The sequence below is a fragment of the Chrysemys picta genome, chromosome 13, assembly GCF_011386835.1.
Source record: "Chrysemys picta bellii isolate R12L10 chromosome 13, ASM1138683v2, whole genome shotgun sequence".
Taxonomy (NCBI): domain Eukaryota; kingdom Metazoa; phylum Chordata; order Testudines; family Emydidae; genus Chrysemys; species Chrysemys picta.
In genome coordinates this window covers 52,106,716-52,125,245 of record NC_088803.1, presented here as the reverse complement: position 1 = coordinate 52,125,245, position 18,530 = coordinate 52,106,716, and the positions used below count along the sequence as shown (strand labels likewise).

Sequence of the window (18,530 nt, the reverse complement as noted above, 5' to 3'; positions counted from 1 at the left end):
ATGCTTTGCGTCCCTCTGTATGCCAGGGCTTCATGCCCAGCCGAAGCAGGGGTCCTGGGCATTCATTGTTTTCTTTTCTGTGTCCTTGTCTTGGCACCTGCTGCTCCCCTCCCCCAGTTGAATAATCCGAGTACTCAGCAGTGAATCTAAAAGCACCCACATTTGCTTCATGCACATAAAGCACGTTTCGGGCTCACTCCTGTGAGGTTACTGGCTGCTCTCCCAAAGGAGCCATAGTGAGAGGTCATCTAGTCCAGCCCCTGCGCTGAGGCAGGGCCAAGTACACCTAGAGCATCCCTGATTTCCAGGGCTTCTTCCCCAAGACCTGTGTTAGCCCCGTGATGAGCCCTCATCCTGGCTGGCCCCCACACTGCGGACAGATGCATCACCAGACACAGACTCATTAACATCTTTTTATTTACCATACAGAAAAGGAAGAGGGTGAACGTGACCCATCTCAAGACAGACCAAACTTTATTTCTTCTTGTAAACGTAATAACGGAAAGTAACCAGACTCCAAAACAATCTGTACATTTCAGAACAGCACAAGGGAGCAGGTGAGGGTCGATGGAGGCCTGTGCTTAGCCAAACAATGCGACTCAGGCAGAGTCCAGACCTCATCTACATTCCTTTTCAGAGCTTTCCTCTAGTTTAATTTCCCAATTTTGCCCATGGTTGGAAAAGGAAACAGTGTGCCAAGCCCCGCCCGTTCCTGCCTCTGTCTCAGGGTATTTTTGTTGGCCTGTTGCAATTCAGCACTAGCTGGGGGACGGGGGGAGAACACCGATGGTTGCAGTGAGAACTACATGATGAGCCAAACTTTCAGAAATGGCTCCGCATTGATTTCTGCCATTGTGTGTGGGAGCGATCCCCTGTGAGCAGAGCGAGAATGGGGACAGCTAGTGTCAGTCCGTGCTCCTAATTATTTGCACCTGCAATTCTGTGCACACAATCACTCCAAGGCACAAACAATCGGACTGTGCCAGCAAATCTGGCAGCACAATACCTCCATTCACTCGGCTCCCTTAATGACTGTGTGCGTGAATCCCCAGGTGACAAACGAGAGGCTGACTCAGGTGCCTTCAGAAGTGCGACACTATTGTGATTTCATCGCTTCATTAGAAGTGTGCCTCTCTCGTGTGTATCAGAAAGGATCACAGCTGGGATTTAGCTGGAATATAATGAAGCAAGTCAGGGTTCTATAGGGCAAGCCCACCTTGCTCTCCAGGCAAGATGCCCTCCCGGACAAACACAGGTCCCTCTGGGACACACTGGCTGTTCTGAGCAGAGGCGTCTGAATGGATAGACTAGAAGGCAAGTAGCAGATGCCTCTGTTTCCATTCGAATATTTAAATTGGAAATGCCCGGCAGCACCTGGTGCCGGCGCCGGGGACCTTTGAAAATGGGTTTCCACCGCAAAGAACTACAGCTGGATGGTTCCGATTTGGAGCTAGAGCCAAACTCCCCCAAAGCTGGGAGGCCTTTGAATCTGGAGCTCTGGGTTGGTCCATGACAAACCAAAGGGACCAGCCACCGAGTTGGCTCCAGAGCTGAACTTCCCCAGTGTTTGGGGTATTCCGACTGGAGGGTGAGTTGGGCTCATCGCTAAGGATCACAGGGAGGGTCGATAGTCAGTCGTCTGAGACTGAATTCAAGTAACCTGCTTTCGATACAGCTGAACTAACCCCCTAGCTGGCCTGATCGGTTCGGTGCTGGAAACGGCAGCAGGTCCAAGTCCCGGAGTTGACAGAGACAGAAACGGAGGAGGAACGTTGCCAGTGGCAATCCCTGCCTGGCTCGAAACATCTGGCTCTTCAGGGAAGCAGCAGCGGGGTGGTGCGCCTGGGTCGGTGTGTGATGCCTGGGATGCTTGGCTGAGCACAGGAGGGTGATGTGGGGCGGGAGGAGCGATGCAGTCCATACTGGAAGTATTCCGACTGTCAGGGGGGTTCTATAGGTCCAAGACCTCCCCCGAGTAGGCGTTGGGGTCCTCATCCGACCGCGTCGTCACCTTGAACTGGCGCCGCAGGAAGCCCCCGTAGCGCTTCTGATTGTCCCATTTGAGCTTGGGGCGGATCCTGCGCATGAAGCCCCCATAGCGCTTGTGCAGGTCCTCCAGCTCCTGGCCCTCCCCCTCGGGCGCCAGCGCCAAGCTCCGCTTGGGGTACTTGCGGAGAAAGCCCCCGTAGCGCTTCATCTCGTCCTTGAGGTTTCCTTCCTCAGGTTCTTCCCCGTGGTCGCCTGTCTCCTCGGCCTCCAGCTCTGGGTAGTCCTCCACCACCTCAGAGGCCGCCCTCTCCCCCGGCTTGCGGAAGAAGCCACCGTACTTCTTAGTCATGCCGCCTTTGCTGTGGGCGTTCTCACGCAAGAGGGAGAAAATCTTGTTCTTGTCCAGTTTCTTCATGAAGCCACCGTACCGTTTGACCAGGCCGCTGGGGAGCTCGCCGGGGATGGGGCTCCCTTTTGGCTCTGCCTTCGCCTCAGCCTCCAGAGGGGACAGGCCCTGGCCCTCCACCACTGCCATCAGCGGGGCGAGGAGATCCAGAGCGGTCTGGCACCTCTCCCACTCCGTGCGGGACAGCAAGGAGCCCTGACACTCCAGCGAACAGATCTGCAACACACCAAAGAGAGCAAACCCATGACACCCGCCGGCAGTCCCCAAGCGCCAGGGCTCTCTCCAGTATCCCTCAAGAGGGAGGAATGATGTCTTGGGATTCCCCTTTCCAGTCCTGGAAGGGGCTCTAGCTCTACTCCTTGGGATCCCACAACATCCTACCTTGTAAGAGCCTGCATCCCACCCCGCTGCAGCGGACAGCTGAGTAATCTGGTCCCACAGTGGGAAGCAGATGCTTCCATACCTCTAACATCCAGGGCCGGATACAGAGAGGGAAAGATCGTCAGAGATCAAAAGGAGACCCAGCCCCACGGCCCTGATTCTACGTTGTGCGGCACTTGGGATCATCGTAGACACCAGTGCACAGTGGGTGTGAGATGCTGTCAGCTCAGACTGGTAGCTTTGACACAGCCTTTGCACTAGTGTAAGTGACTGCACAAAGTGCAGGGCAGTGGAGAACTGGGCCCATGTTGTTGTTCTCTGGTCTCTGCTAGAGCATGCAGAGTCCTGAGAGCAGTTATGTTCTCAGTCCAACCTTTCCCCAGCTCGCAGGACCAACCACTTCAGCAGCCTGCCACTCCCTATACAAGGCAAGAAGAAATGCTCACGTTCAGCTAGATTTCAGTACTGTGTGCACAAAAGCGCATTAGTGTGCACAATCACTGCAGTTGCACGCACACAACCATGGCAACGGCATCCCCAAATTAGGCATGCAAACACCGCTGCACAAGTCTGGAAAATCTGGGTCTTTGTGGAGCAAGTGTTACCAGACCGGTAAATGGGCTAAACCAGGGGCCGGTTTGGATACAGAGCTCGTTTTCTCTGAGCTCCAAAGCGGAGGTTGCTCCAGACTGCACCTGGCATAGGACCCAGCACTTACCAGAGGACTGATGGGCTTCTCCAAATCCTGGGTCTGCACGGCACACACGGAGCACTGGGCTGCACAGTCTGCAGAGGCCGAATGAGCCAAACCCATGCAAAGAGCCAACAGCAGAACCTGCCACTCCATTCTGCGCAGTGGGCACTTCCTGCAGCGAGGAGGGGAGAGAGAAAAACCACAAGAGACCAATGATCTTTCACCATCAGATGCAAACCCCAGGCAATGGGTCCCCAGCGCTACCCTCCCAGAAATAAATAAATAAAAATAAATAAATTTATGGAGATATCCTATCTCCTAGAACTGGAAGGGACCTTGAAAGGTCATTGAGTCCAGCCCCGTGCCTTCACTAGCAGGACCAAGTACTGATTTTACCCCAGATCCCCAAGTGGTCCCCTCAAGGACTGAACTCACAACCCTGGGTTTAGCAGACCAATGCTCAAACCACTGAGCTATCCCTCCCCCCATAGCCAGGGTCATCCACAGCACTTGGACGTGGGCGAGCCCACCGTGGGGAAAACTCAGTACTTGGCCTGGGAGTGCCACACCCACATCCCCCCATGAGTCAGAGATCACAGCGTAGCTTCCAGAGCAAAAACTATTGGGCCAATAGGAGTTAGAAAGCAAAATGCCCCTGCAACGGCAGGTGATAGTCCCCCAAGAAAGGGCAATGCACCGATGTCACACTTGCCCTTAGCCAACAGTACCTACGTACAGGTGATCCCAAGGCAATGGAGCATGGGGCACAGGTCCGAAGTTCCTCACTCACTGAGATGAAGTGACTTGCCCGAGGTCAGCAAGGCAGTGTGGAGCAGAGCTGGGATCTGAACCCAGATCTCCTGAATCCCTGTCCAGTGCCTAGTCTGGGAGGCTTTACTTCCACTCAGCCTGTCCCAGAGAACACCCTCAGGCTGCCAGTGGGAGGGTGGGGTTAGCTGTGACCCTGTAGCTTGTGTTTAGCATAGCCCGTTCACATTCGTCCCACAGACGTGCACAGGAAATGGCTGCCACTGGGCATCAGCAGAAGCCTTGAGGAATTTCCTCTAGCGGCTGTTGAGCTGTGTTACAGGTTGCCGTGAGCGGCACCACCCCTGAGATTTGCTCTGAATGGCAGAAAGGGGGCGCTAGCTGATCTCTGAGGAAGCCTGGACGATGATACAGAATTGCAAGATACGACTTCAGCGCGAAACATACCGGCATAAACACACCCCGCCACCCATGTGCAGACATAAACACACAGAGGCGCACACACACACACGCGCATACACAAACACATGTTCCACCTAGACGTCTCGGAAACCCTTCACTTCCACTCAGCTGGTAACTTTTGCACATGTGCCTAATACACAACTTAGCCCAGAACTTCAGCTCATATAAATGAGCATAACTTCGTGGAAGTCAATGGAGCGAACTCCGATCTACACGAGCTGAGAATCTGGCTCTTTGCCTCCAATCTACAGTAAAAGCGGTGTTACCCGGCACTTTATCAACGGGAAAGCTCTATTAGCCGGCATTTCTGATATCTCCCAATACAAATCTTCAATCTAGTAACCGGGACGAGTATACTGCCCAGCACGTTATGCAATTGCACATCCCGCACTCTACTTCTATGCAAAAGAGGCAGAAGACATGTAAGCAAGCTGATATCAGAGATTTATTTAAAAAAGCAGCTTCCAGGGTGTGTCAGGGTCATTACAGATTCAGCCCAATCTCCTCCACCTTCTCCATCTACAATGATAACGGAGGTTGATAATGATGACGCTGCGGCACTGCAAGATCCTGAAATGCCTTCTGAATCATCAAAGAAAGATTACATTATGGTCAGTCTAGTTTTAGCGTTAAGTGTATTTTTAGTGATCTGGGTGTATGCCAGGCGCTGCCCATAGCGATATATAGCGTCATCGGATAACCTACTGTATAGAAAACGTTACCTGTCTACACCTCCAAGAAACCAACCCCTCGGCAGTGCAGTACTACTACGGGACTGGGGAGTACCTGTCTACTATCTCCTACTTGATTAATTGTATTGTATTCTAATTCTTTGAAAATTGGTATTCCACTGGTAAGTAGAACTCTTAGTTAACTGGAATATTTGATTAACCAGCACCCCCCATTCCCCAACATGCCGGATACCAAAGCTTTTACTGTATTTAAGAAAGTCCTAGCGTGCCTGTGTACATTTCTGCCCTGTCTCTCAATGTGCCTAATGTCTTGGGGACTGTTTCAAACATGCCTGCAGATAGCATGTCTCTCATCAACAGGACCTTTCTCGTCTCATCGGCTCATGGAAGATGTGGGTTTTGCTCTTGTAGATGTTCAGTAACCTGTTCCTCCCGGTGCCTGAGTGAGAGCAACTCAAACACATTTATTCTAAAGCCTTTTATTTATCATTTTAAAGAGAGATTCTTTCTTAATCAACAGCAGCATGAATTTCTCGGCGGTATTGTTATCCCTGCGCTACCGAGGGGCTTAGAGAGGGTGAATCACTGCTTCTCTCACGTGGCCTTGAAGAATAAAGGCAATGAAATCCACAGCAGCTATTCACCAAAGGAGAGCAGGGGGAGGGAAGGAATTCAAGGTCTTTGCATTATCCAGTGATGGATGGCAGTACCTTTCCAACGCCCTCCTCCCCAGTTCCCAGCTGCAATGAACACTTCACACTCTGGTCTTCTCCCCTGCGGGCCTTGAGCCTTCAGGAGGAGGAGATGGGAGGGGGTGGAGTTCAGGAAACTAGGCTCTGAACCTAACCTTCCTCCATGTCACATTTTGGATTCTTCATCCATCAAATGAGAGGCCACACGAAGCACTCCTCTCTCTTTTGGATCTATGTCCAATCGAGTCACACTCATGAGTGAGCAGATGGTGCAGCTGGGCCGTGACACATATAATTGGCTAACAGCAACAGCCATATTAGTTGGAGGTTTCCACCCCAGAGACATCCTAGAAAGATTCCCTAACTGCCTGCTAACACACCCTGTCCTCACCACAACTTTCCTCTCTCACAAAATTCTGCACCCCCCCAAACACCTTCCTTCCCAAAATCCACCCTAGTCTTTTGTACCACACACACACACACACAAACCCCATGCCTCCCAAATACCCAAACTCAGCCTTTCCCAGGGATATGCATTCAAAGCACTTACACCCACTGTTCCACTAGGGACAGAGTAAGTGGTAACTAAACTGGACCAAAGTGAGTCTTGCAGTGACTCATTGCCTTCCCATGAGTTCACTGGCATTGCACCAGAGAAGCAGGGGATCTGATGTGCCTTGTCCCCGCCAAGATTCCTCTGCTAATAGAGAAATGAGTGGTTGAGGATGAAGCAAAATGTTGTTGACCTGTGGAGTGAAGGTGCCTGCTCTCTACACCCCTCGACAAGGAGAAAATAAAGTCAGAGTTGCTTTTATTTTCCAACCAGCAGTGAAGCAGAGGGAGTGCAAGAACTCAGCCTGGCACAGGAATATGCCATTTGGCCCATGTTGCCCGCAACGCAGGCCAACCCACACACTTGCCATGAGATTACATGCGCCAGCCACTGTCCCCGTGCCCCTCCACTGCAGGACACCTAAACGTCCTGGACTAAGCCATCTTTTTCAGAGCTTAGAAGCACAGCAGGTCACACAAGCCCAAGATACCTGGAAGATCTCGGCTCCCAAACCTTCATTCCTGGGATCCCTAGGTCATTATTTGTTTATGTTCAATACAATTTCAGAAGTACCCATGTGAATTAGGAGCCTAAGTGCCATTGACTTTCAATGGGACTTAGGCACTTTTGCAAATTTTGCCCATTGTACCACGTGTGTAAGAAGTTTAGTTGTCTCCAAAACATGCTTAAGCAGAAAATTAGCCACCAATTATTCCCTTGCTTTATTGTGAGCATGTGATAAGTGTCCTGTTACCTTCTTGGTCCCTTTTGCCTCCAGAACAATGGCATAACCCTGAAGCAGTCCATTTGGGATTACTGACGTGTACTGCAGTCTCTTGCATTCTCACTCAGTATCTGTTAATGTACCATAATTGGCACTAATGAAGAAATATGTTAATGTTCCGATTATTAATTCAGGCTACGCTTTAATGTAATTTGAGTTATCTGCATTATCGTATGCGGAACTATCTGCATTAATAGAACATCAAATTCACCAGGCTCAAAGCTGTTATCAAGACGCTCAGTAAATGAATGGCTGAATAATGACAATACTTTACACTAATGTAGTGCCTTTCATTTGTGGATCTCAAAGCCAGGAAGCCTCACACCATGACTGTGATAGGTGTTATCACAGTTTTAAAGGTGGGTAATAAAAGGCACAGAAGGTGTAAGTGATTTGCTTAAGGTCATATAGCAAATCAATAGAACAGAACCCAGGAGTCCCTATCCCCAGCCTCCTACTCAAACCACTAAGTCACTCTCCCTCCTTGTTAACCTCTCGTGATGTGTCATTAGAAACAGGAATATGAGATACCCTGTTACTTTATTAGCCTCTCTGCTAGTCATGCAAATAGAACTGGTCAGAGAAAACTCAGCTAATGCCAATATCGGTGCAAAACTGTAATACAGGGGTTGGCAACCTTTCAGAAATGCTGTGCCGAGTCTTCATTTATTCACTCTAATGTAAGGTTTCGCGTGCTAGTAATACATTTTAACATTTTTAGAAGGTCTCTTTCTAGAAGTCTATAATATATAATTAAACTATTGTTGTATGTAAAGTAAATAAGGTTTTTAAAATGTTTAAGAAGCTTCATTTAAAATTAAATTAAAATGCAGAGCCCCCTGGACCGGTGGCCAGGACCCAGGCAGTGTGAGTGCCACTGAAAATCAGCTCGCGTGCTGCCTTTGGCATGCGTGCCATAGGTTGCCTACCCCTGCTGTAATACAACAGGAAGAGAAAGCTCAATACAGCATGAAAACAAAACCGATTTTTAATTTAAAGTGCGCTCGGTCTGGAAGACTGAAATGCTGAAGGTCTCTGCGCTGCATGGAAAGCAAAGAAGGAAAAAGGGAAGGGAAGCACCAAAGAGGAGGGGCTGGTATGGAAACGGTTAAAAGGAAGGACGGAGAAAAGACAAATATGCCACTTGTCAATAACCGCAACATGTTCAGCTCCTCACCTCAGAGCCGTTAATAACACCAGGCTCCCCAGTGCCCCGCTTCTATCCAGGTGTTCAGTGGGACCGGACGCTTGGCATCACGCAAAAGCCTGAGGTAGGTTTCCAGCAGCACATGGGAAGAAGACAGCAACGTGCCCTATTTTCTAGCCATGAAAATCCCCGTGCCCAAGGCAAGGCCTGGGGACGAGGGGAGGGAGACACATACTTGGGGGCTTGTGAAAGTGGTGCTTGGCAGAGCAGGGCCTGAAGCAGGATGTCTGGCTTTTTTCTTGCCTAGAAGCCCAGCATTCTGCAAGCAGTGTGGGGCCTTCAATCAGGTTTGCATTCGACGGGGCTGTGGAACAGCCTCTCACTGGGGCATGAGGTCGAGCCTCTGATCTGAACATCCCCCGGTCTCAGACTGGCCCCACACATACAGCCATTCCAGTGAGGAGTCGCCCTGCTTTATCCAAATCTCGATTTAGTCAAACCAGCCCGATTAATCTGCTTGGATTAATGGGGCTCAACCCTGCCTCCTCCCTTTACCAGGTTAAGTCAAGTCAGAAGGGCCAAATTCACAGCTGGTGTTTCCAGATACCTCTTGACTTCACTGGCGCTTCACCTGCTTCAACCAGGTGTAGATATAGCCTGGAGACTCGTCTTTTCCCCGTTCACTATCGATCCAGAGTTTTCCGCATTAATAGCTTTTCTCTGTCTGATCCAGCACTGAAAACATCATCGATCTCTAAACCGAAACAAATGTCTGGCACCAATTTGTTCCTACCTGAGCTACGGCATTCCGTGGCATCAGCTCCTATATATTGATTTCTACCAAGATGATTTAAAACGCCTTGTAAAATGCAAGAGCAGTGAATGAAAGCCCTGGCTATGTGGTATTGGATTTCAGAGAGGAGATCAGAAAAGGAGCCCTCTGTGCCATCTGGAGAAGCCGGGCACCACCTTACACGTCTGATAATATTTATCACACAGGCATTTCAAACCTGATGTGACAAATTCCAGAAGCAATTAACAGACTATGAAATCAGAGCATTTGCCTGATAGTTAAGCTGTTGGATCTGGCACAATGCGCCGAGCATAATCCTCACACCCTCCACAGCCAGAGGACAGGGGATTTCATGACACCCCGTACAGCTGTAACTCTTCTGGGGAAACTGCAGGCTACAGTCACCAGTCATCAGGCAGCCAGAGACCTCCCCCATGAACATAACTCACCCAGCACTGTAAGAAGTACTCAACACAGAGCTTAGCTGCGCTCTGCTCAGAAACGGAGAAGTGACCGATAAAAATAGAACAGAAGAAAAGGAGGGAGAGAAACAATGAAGGAGAAAAGCGAAGGAGGAAACACAAGGAAGGGAAGAGGTAAAGAAAGGAGGAGGAAAAACAGTTATAGATATATACCATATTTTATATACGTACGCAATACCCACACTATCATGTGTGTGTGTATACTCACACACACACCAATACACACCATGTTACACACACATCCTGGAGAGATAGATCCTTGCATTAATGGAATTTTAAGAATAGATGTAATACAATTTAACCTCCCGCTTGCAGCCACCTATAATTAAGTTAAATATGCACCTTTGGGGCTGAATTCTTCCCTGCTTGGTCTCTGATCAAAAGTGGATTTTTTTTTTTAAAGTTCATGCAAAATCCCTTCAGCCATTTCTGAGGACATCGTGTGCCAGGTTATAAATAAAGCAACAAACGTACAGAGTATTTAACTAACGAAGAGAATGAAAAAATGGGAAGTGAAGACTGTTCCTGTAAGTGGTCATTTCAGAATCAGATTTTCTATATATTCACCTACTGGATTGCTAAGCAGTGTGAGGCAACATAATTAGTGTTTAAGAAGGGCTGCAAGGTCCTCAGATGAAAGGTGTGCAAGGTATGAAGATAATTATTTTTATTAATAATTATTATTGGCAATATAATGTTAACATACCTGGCACTTTATACAACACAGACAGAGTACACTTCCCTCGGCCCGGTTACACCAGTTTTCCCTCTCTAAAAGATCTAGCATTCTGGATGCTTTTTAGGACCTTATAAACATTTCTAACATCATTTCCCCTCCCCTCTCATTTGCATCCATTGTGTCTTTAAAAAAGACCTGAAAAATGTCTTTTGTGCATGTTTTGTTTTACCAAATAAAACAAAAACAAAACACCAACCCTTCAAACAAAAATGCTGCAAAATTCTACAGCAATGGTCCATTACTTTGCAACTTCCACTACTGCTACTTCAGAGTTTGGTGCTACTGCTGTAGAATACTAGTCTTTTTTAAGGGAATTTATAAAAAAGGGAAATAGGTGTTGTCCTTAGCCTCCATGTGCACCTTCTAGTTTATTTTGAAATTTGATTTGTTTCACCATAAGTAATTCTGTCCCTTCTTGAAAGATAGAAAGATGTGATATCTGAACTGAAATGAAGTATGGGAAAGACATTTACACAGATAGACTGGGTAGGCGACAGCCAGCTATAGGGATGAAAAAAATATCTGGGGACAAAGAGCCTCATCTGCATGTCGTTAAATAATTTAGCAATTGATAAGAGGTACTTGGCACTAGAAACCAACCAGCGGCTTTAAACAAATCAAGTCCCTTTTTAATGCCAGAATCGCTATCCAAGCTGCAGCCTGTGCATCATTCTTAGAAGTTGAAATGCAAGGAGAGGAAAAGCAAACCTGAAAGCAAAGAATTAAACTCCAAAAAGTGTTGGATTCAGGGAAGTGCATCACACACACACCCGTACAGACCGACGGACACACAGACACACACACAGCTGGTGTCTTACCTGTGTGTTCCTCCCAGTCCCTGGAGAGCTCCCCGCCCCGGGCAGAGTTTGGGTGGAAAGTTGATTCTGGGAGCTGCAGGCTCCCTTGGAAAGTTGAGAGTCTCAGCAGGTTCTGTCCACCTCCTTTCCTCAGCTTTAGGATAATCTGGTCATCAGTGAAGGGCGGGGGTGGGGGGGAGGAAACTGGTCCCTTTTTGCAGCTGTGGCTTTTGGCTTTGTAGCCCCCAGATGGCACCGAGGACGGCCGAGCTCTGCTTGTTCCCCTTTGGAATTACAGCCCTACTCTTTCGATCCCCTCTTTTTATTGACACGGAGCCTCCTCCTGTCACTGAGCCCCAGCTCAGCATAGGCTTTCCAGAGCCAATAGGGGGAGACGGAAGCTGTGAATAATCAGTCACAGACTCCTCTCCACCGCCCTGAGCCGGGCCCCCAATGGTCCCCAGGCCCTTTAAACAGTAACTCTGGGAACACGCACGAGGCATCTGCTCAAAGCAAGAGTGGTGCAAAAGGGAGTATGAAGGAGGAGGGTAAACACACACACACACGCACATACATACACATGCGTGCACACACACACACGCTACTGAATGTCGTTTACATTTGCAAATCTCCAAGTCTAACCCACTCCAGCCTGCTGAGCGCCTGCCCTGCCAAGTGGCTCTCCTAGTGACATTGCTGGGCGGTGGGATTGCCGGCCGTGTCGCGATAAGCCAGAGGATGCGCCAGACCCAGAGACAAGCCCTTCCCAAGCAGCCTGGAACTTAGGGTGAAAGTCTCCAGCTGCAACACAAACGGACAGACTACGCTCGTAGGCTGGCAATGGAGCGAGGCGCTTCTCACCTCTGGTAACTAATTCAAATGCAGCCCAGACTGGTAGTCACCTTAAAGTCACCCACCTGCTGGCCAACTGGCAGCCTGTGTGAGATGAGATTGGTGGGTCTCAGTCCAGCTCCCAGGGAATAGATGAAACTCACTATGAACACACAGTAGCTGGCAAAGAGGCCCAGGACCAGACACCCTGGGAACTAAACTGCCATCCCTACCCACCCCCGGACGTGGCCCCTTGGGAGCAGAGGGGAGGCCACCCCGGCAGGAGGCAGCACACGGAGATGGCACTGCCACTCCCCTGCTTGGTCCTGTTCTGTGGCTCGATAAAGGAATTCAGCCTCCAGGCCTGTTGATCTCCCACCAGCACTAAAGTCAAACATCACCCGGAAAGAGTCAAAACCAGCAAAGCTGCCACCTGCCCTCACCTGTTTTCCAACTGTCAGAAAGCCTTCGTCGGCTCGGTAACGTCTTTGAGATGGAGTCAAGCTCCCAGAGCTATGGACAAGACAAAGAGAGAATGCACAGTCACATGGACTCCGGGGAAAGGCCTGGCCCAACTAATTGGATGTGGATGTGTATTTCCAAATATTAAACCCTGGGCCTTTAGCATTCAGATGCCTGCCCACCCCCCTGTCCCCACCCTCACTCCCCCCTCTACCACCACCCAGGCACCCTCATGCTGCTGAGACATCTGTCACAAGGCCAGGAGACCTCACAGGCCCTCCCAGAATTTACCTCTACTGGCGACTATGCCGAGACACCGATGTTCTCCAGCTGCTGCTTCTCAAAAAACAGCCAGCCGGAGAGAAGCCAGCCAGGGACTAGTGTGTCTGAAGGCAAAGGGATTCAGCAGCCACCGGGGCTCTCCTCGGTTGCTTCAATTCTCTCCTCCCTCCCTGTTTTGTATATCCAGTGGTCCCTTGCCTTGACCTTCCGACGCTGTATACGGAACAAGCCTCTTCACTTGTTCTAAAGCTTCCACCTGCGCTTGCTATTGAAATGCAGGTTTTTATTCACAGCCAGGGGTTAGTTGTACTTTCCCCCTGCCACACACTCCACCTCCTCTTTCCCTGCACATCGAGCTATTGATAATTACCTTGGGAAAGAGACAAAGAGATGGGAATACCATTAACATAGAGGAGGGGAGTGGGAGGCAGCCGGACAAGGGAGAGACAGAAATGTGCCCAGATTCTATTCCCCGCCCTGATTCTGATTCACTAGGGCCCAGACTGGCATCAGGGCATTTTTAAACATCTGCCAACCCTTGAGGCAGGTGCACAAGCTAAGATTGGAGTGTATAAGCCTTGAACTGCACGTGTGCATCGGGGGTTAAGCTTGAGAAAACTGGGCATGGACTAAAGTACATTGTGGAAAATCTGGGCCTGCAGGCAAGTCACCCAAACCCTCTGTGCCTCAGTTTTCCCATCTGTAAAATGGGGGTTCAATTTATCTGAGAGGGGTCATTCATCATGTAAGAGCATTAGGTGAAAGAAGCTACACAAGGGGCATTTCTTATCGGTAGATCTCCTTATTGCCCTGTTTCATCCCAAGCAGCAAATGTAGCCACAAAAACAGACTAAGCAGAGGTTATAGCGCTTATCAGTGTGCCTGGGGGTCACCCTTTACCTCATCCTCTTTCAGACAAGTGTGAAAAAACTCCCAGAAATTTACTCACCAACTTTCCCTCTCTTTCTTCCCAGTAAGTCTCAAAGGAAAGAAACCAGCAGGGACCAGAGAGCAGGAGACGCCTGACTGGGGTGATGCTCAAGAGGTTATGATTCTGCATCGTCTTTGTAACAGCATGGACGCCTGGGCACAAACAGAAAAATCTCTCCTCTCCCCTCCCCTTCCCTCCCCGTAACGTTTATGCCTTAAAAACGAGAGAGGCTCTGACATGGTTACTGCACATGATGCCTTTCAAATATTAGTGATAATCCGGGATCTGAAGAACGTACTATTTTTACCATCTCTCTCTCCAGAGGGATGTTTCCCAGCAACCCTCCCTTCCCCTTAGCTTGAAAATTGGCTTGCTGGATACTTGAAGTTCCTTCCTGTGAATAAAGAGCTGGATTGAATTAGCAGGTAAATCTTAGTTCTCTACAAAAGCCTCAGGAGGCCACTTGGTCGGGATGGAAAGGTGCCCATGAGGTACGAGAAACATTCAGCTTTTAATAAAAGGACTTTAAATCCCAACCCTTTCCGAGAGCTTCTTACTGGGACGTGCACAAAACGAGGGTGTTTTTGCACCTAACTGGCCAAGCCTATTGCATACTCAAACTCCACATTTGCACATAAAGACGGGAATTTGTGCACAGATGTCAGCTTGTTAGGTGCACCATAACCCAACTGTTGTTTACATGTGACCTTTGCTCATGCTAATTGTGCAGATGCACAGCTTGCAGGCCCTCTGAAAATCCAGCCCCAATTCAGGGCAGGTTACATGGAGCACCTGGGTAATCACACGGGGTGAAAATCACTCCTGTCCAGAGGATCGACACAAAGCCCACGTACCACCTAAGTTCTGCTGGAGTTGGAGCATGGGATCTTCTGCTGACCCTTTGCACAGGGGTAAATTTCACCTATGTTACTAGCCACTGAATTCCAAGAGAATTCAGTGTGACTATGGTTATTCCAAAGGTGGCATGAGGAAGGGGAAGGCCATGGGACACTGCACTTTGAGACAGGACTTGTGTGTTCAGGACCTTTGCTCACCAGACCAAGAGTGGAAATGGAGGGGCAGCAGCAATTTCTACCTTTCCATAAGATGCTTCCAGTCACAGAAGGCTGGTGCCCTCACATCAATACTCTGTAAAGAGTTCTTACGAAGCATTGTGCATTTCCAAAAACGGTCCTCAGGGACAGATGACGGGGTTTCATTTATCCACTGGAAAGACAACCACCACTCTCCCTTTGACAGCTCTGGCCATGGAGTTTGAAAGAGAAGTTCCCCAACCTGCCCGAAGTCACATCTGACTGACTAACGTGTGCTGGCGTTAATAGAGAAGAGACTTGTCATGGGAGGGCATGCTACCAAGGGGCTGGAGGCACCATCTGAACTCAGCCCATTCTTCTGCTTGGCTTTGCACACATGGACTCAGGCACCAGTGTAGTAAAAAGCAGCTGCAAACCACAAACACCCCTGGTCTAGCTGGTTAAGATCATAGTTATCCTCAGAGAGATTTAACCCTTGCCGGTATGACTCAAAGGCCACTGAGGGCAAGCCAAAGTCTCCCATTAACTTCAGTGGGTTTTGGATAAGGCTCTATGTGGGCATAATGCTTAATACTGGAAAACATTCTCCATATACAGAAAACTGTCATTTCTAGCAACTTATTCTCCCAAGTTAAGACGCTAGATGTTTAAAACCCGGCCTCCCTTTTTTTAACCTGTAATTATATGGACCCATTAGATGTCATGTTAGTGTCTGATCACCTGTAAATGCCATCAGCCGCGTTCCCATAACAGTGCCTCTGCAGCTGGGGACGTGAAATGCAGAGCTGTAAAGCCTGATTGGAAACGGAACCTACCTCAGCCTTCCACGCTCCAACTATTGTGAGAGCTGAAATGGCTGTCAGATACATCATTACCTGACTGTAACGCACCACTTAATCAAACATTGATCTGACATCTGTTGTGCCCACACAACTGCAAGTGCAAAGCTAGAAGCCAGGGTTTTTTTTTTAAAAAAAATCTGTCCCCGAACGTATGACATATTGAACGTACGCATGCTGTGTGGAATTCACAAACAAGGACGAGAGGGAGAAAAGAGCTGCCTGCTCCCCATTAACCCCGCTTATCCTCAGAGACTCCAGTGCCATGACTGATGGTGTAGACACAGAGAATCCTGGACGTCAGACGGAATTCAGCCCCCAAAGGGCACCTGAAAGTCCATGCAGCTGTTTTGCTTTGATCCAGTTCAGTTGCACCATAGAAAAACCTGCTTTGGGAGACCAAGCACCAGGCTTGGGTTATTCACCCAAAGATGAAAGTACTTGGTAATAAGATTTCTTAATAAGAGTTTGTTTCCTTTGGCTAGAGGGGAAAGTTAAATTGCTTCTGTTCCTACAGCAGATGGAGTTTATTATTACTCTCAATTTATGTTGCAGATTCTCTCTCTCTCATCTTCAGCCTCTGCTGTAGCTAGTGTTGAGTCTCCTCTCGTCTCGCATTGCTGGGTTCCCTTGCATCTCCCACAAACACTGTCCGTTCACTGACCATCTGGTGCCAGCTCCGCTGCTCAGGCCAGGGAACATGTAGCTACCGGGTCCTCAGCGGAGTCAGGGAAATGACAAAAAAGAAAACCCACTCACCAGTAAGTGTAATTAATATTCATCTGTCTCTTCCTAATGGGAGACTGTCTCTGACTCATGCTGACATTTCGCTGGGACAATGGTAATTAAGCACCTGGGTAAAGGAGACAAATGTGCAGTAATAGAAAAGTTAAGTTTTCTTAACTAGAGCAGTTAAAAGCTGGTTAGGAGGGAGGGGGGTTTAGCATGAGTCGCAGGCTAGTGGAAAAACAAGTGGGAGTTAATCTCAGCTAATGTCACACAGCTCCTCTCTTTACAATTCTAGCCCCTCTTCACCAGGGCCAACCGGCAGCTGCTTGAAAACCCCTGCATTTTTGTAGCAGCTTGCAGAGGTCCCTGGAACTTTCCAAATTTCCTTGAATGAAATCAGCTTCTTCCTGAGACCCCGCTTTTGAGGGCCAGGATGATCCTTCTGGAATAGGAAGCGTCACCTTTGGTAAATCTCCAGGGAATACCACGTAACCATTCAGACAACATGCTCCAACCAGCCCCAACTCCGCCATACAGGCCAGAGGAGGTGGACACCGAGGACTACAAAATACTAGGCGCAGCAGAACTAGGGTGACCAGACAACAAGTGTGAAAAATTGGGATGGGGGTGGGGGGTAATAGGATCCTATATAAGAAAAAGACCCACAAATCGGGACTGTCCCTATAAAATCGGGACATCTGGTCACCCTAAGCAGAACATTATATTGGAAGAAGCGTGTTGTATCTGTAGCAGCACCAGTCTAGCAGAGGAGTGAGCAGATGCAATACCTACTGGGAAACAGTAAAGGGAGCAAGTCTGGGAAGAACAGGGTGGAGCTGTTACATTGTAATGAGTTAATTTAAAATCCAGCAAAGTCTGACTACCTGCTTCCCAGGTCTACCAAGCTAGATCACAGTGCATTGGTATTTATGGGGCTGTCCCTAAATAAAGGATGAATGGCATCTAGATAGAAAACTATTACATTCAGCAAGGTGCTTCTAGCCCTCTCTGGCCCTCTCCCACTACTGCATCTTATGGGTTCATTGTGTGCATGACTACAGGCTGTTGGGAATGGACATTTCCCCAGGCAGATGAAAACCCCAGAACCAGCACTGACTCCCAGACAGGAGCAGGTAACTCACTGCCCAGGGGCCACTCCTAGCTGCAAGTCCCCATGCAATAGCCACCACCATGCCCAACTGGGAAGCAATTCTTGGAAGTGTGGCCATCAAAATGCGGTACTGCTGCAATTTGCAGGCAAGCAAAGTGGTGCTGCTGCTCGCTAGATCTGATTAGAGAATGTGGTGTCTTGGAGAGACCAGCTATTTCCCAAAGGTTGTTGAACAGTCCTGATAGAACCACAGTAGGTACATAAAACTGCAGCCCTTGGAGACTGGATGGCTCAAAGGCTTGGTCATGGGGATATGGCATCTCTGGAGTGCCAGTTTTCTTCCAGTCCACCCTGACTGTGACCGAGAGTTACCGCCATCTGACCACACGTGGGTGCTGAATGGGAAATGAGTTTTACTGGTCTCGGTCTTGTTCCTACGTCATAAAAAAAATCCTAAAAATGACAACTGGCCCTAAACTGCTGCTTTATTGGCAGTCTCAGCAGATAGATGGAAGGGGAAAGTTGGTTATGACCAGTGAGCTCCTCTCAACATGCATGAGACCCAGGGGTCATGGAAATAAACAGCCCTTCAGAAGATCTTTAAATGTCGGCTCAAGAAGGCTGTGCACCAAGCTCCTTCCTCTTTCACTTCACCAAAGCCCTTGGCCTTCGTACCCAGCTTCCCAACTTAGACCTGCAGTGCAGCAGGTCAAGAATTCACTCCCTACTTCCGCTCAATCTTTAAGCACCATGGACAGCAAAATGATCCTGACGAGGGCAGAGAGCCTGGCGCTGGGAAGGAACAGAACAGGGCAGAAGGGAGGGAAGGGGAGGTTAAAGAAATCACCCAGGAGTCAGTAGGAGAAGCCCACATCCAGGTTTGGAAGGAGGCTGAGGATTTTGTCCAGGGG

The 18,530-nt window shown here is 48.9% G+C and overlaps 1 protein-coding gene across 3 annotated transcripts; it reads right to left on the bottom strand.

Moving 5' to 3' along the window:
* Positions 1-400: 400 nt before the first annotated feature.
* On the bottom strand, positions 401-13,291 carry PDYN (prodynorphin). 3 transcript variants are annotated; one of them, XM_065566264.1, is made up of 4 exons: positions 13,153-13,291; positions 12,654-12,723; positions 3,495-3,642; positions 401-2,611 (listed from the first exon to the last, which is right to left on the bottom strand). In XM_065566264.1, the coding sequence occupies exons 3-4, from the start codon at positions 3,621-3,623 to the stop codon at positions 1,952-1,954; spliced, it is 789 nt and encodes a 262-aa protein (XP_065422336.1). In that variant the 5' UTR covers positions 3,624-3,642; positions 12,654-12,723; positions 13,153-13,291; the 3' UTR covers positions 401-1,951. The 3 variants fall into 3 exon arrangements, with proteins under 3 accessions (XP_065422336.1, XP_065422335.1, XP_005314262.2); XM_065566263.1 differs by having other exon boundaries at positions 12,964-13,233; XM_005314205.5 differs by lacking the exon at positions 13,153-13,291 and adding an exon at positions 12,964-13,091 and having other exon boundaries at positions 11,401-12,723.
* Positions 13,292-18,530: the final 5,239 nt, after the last annotated feature.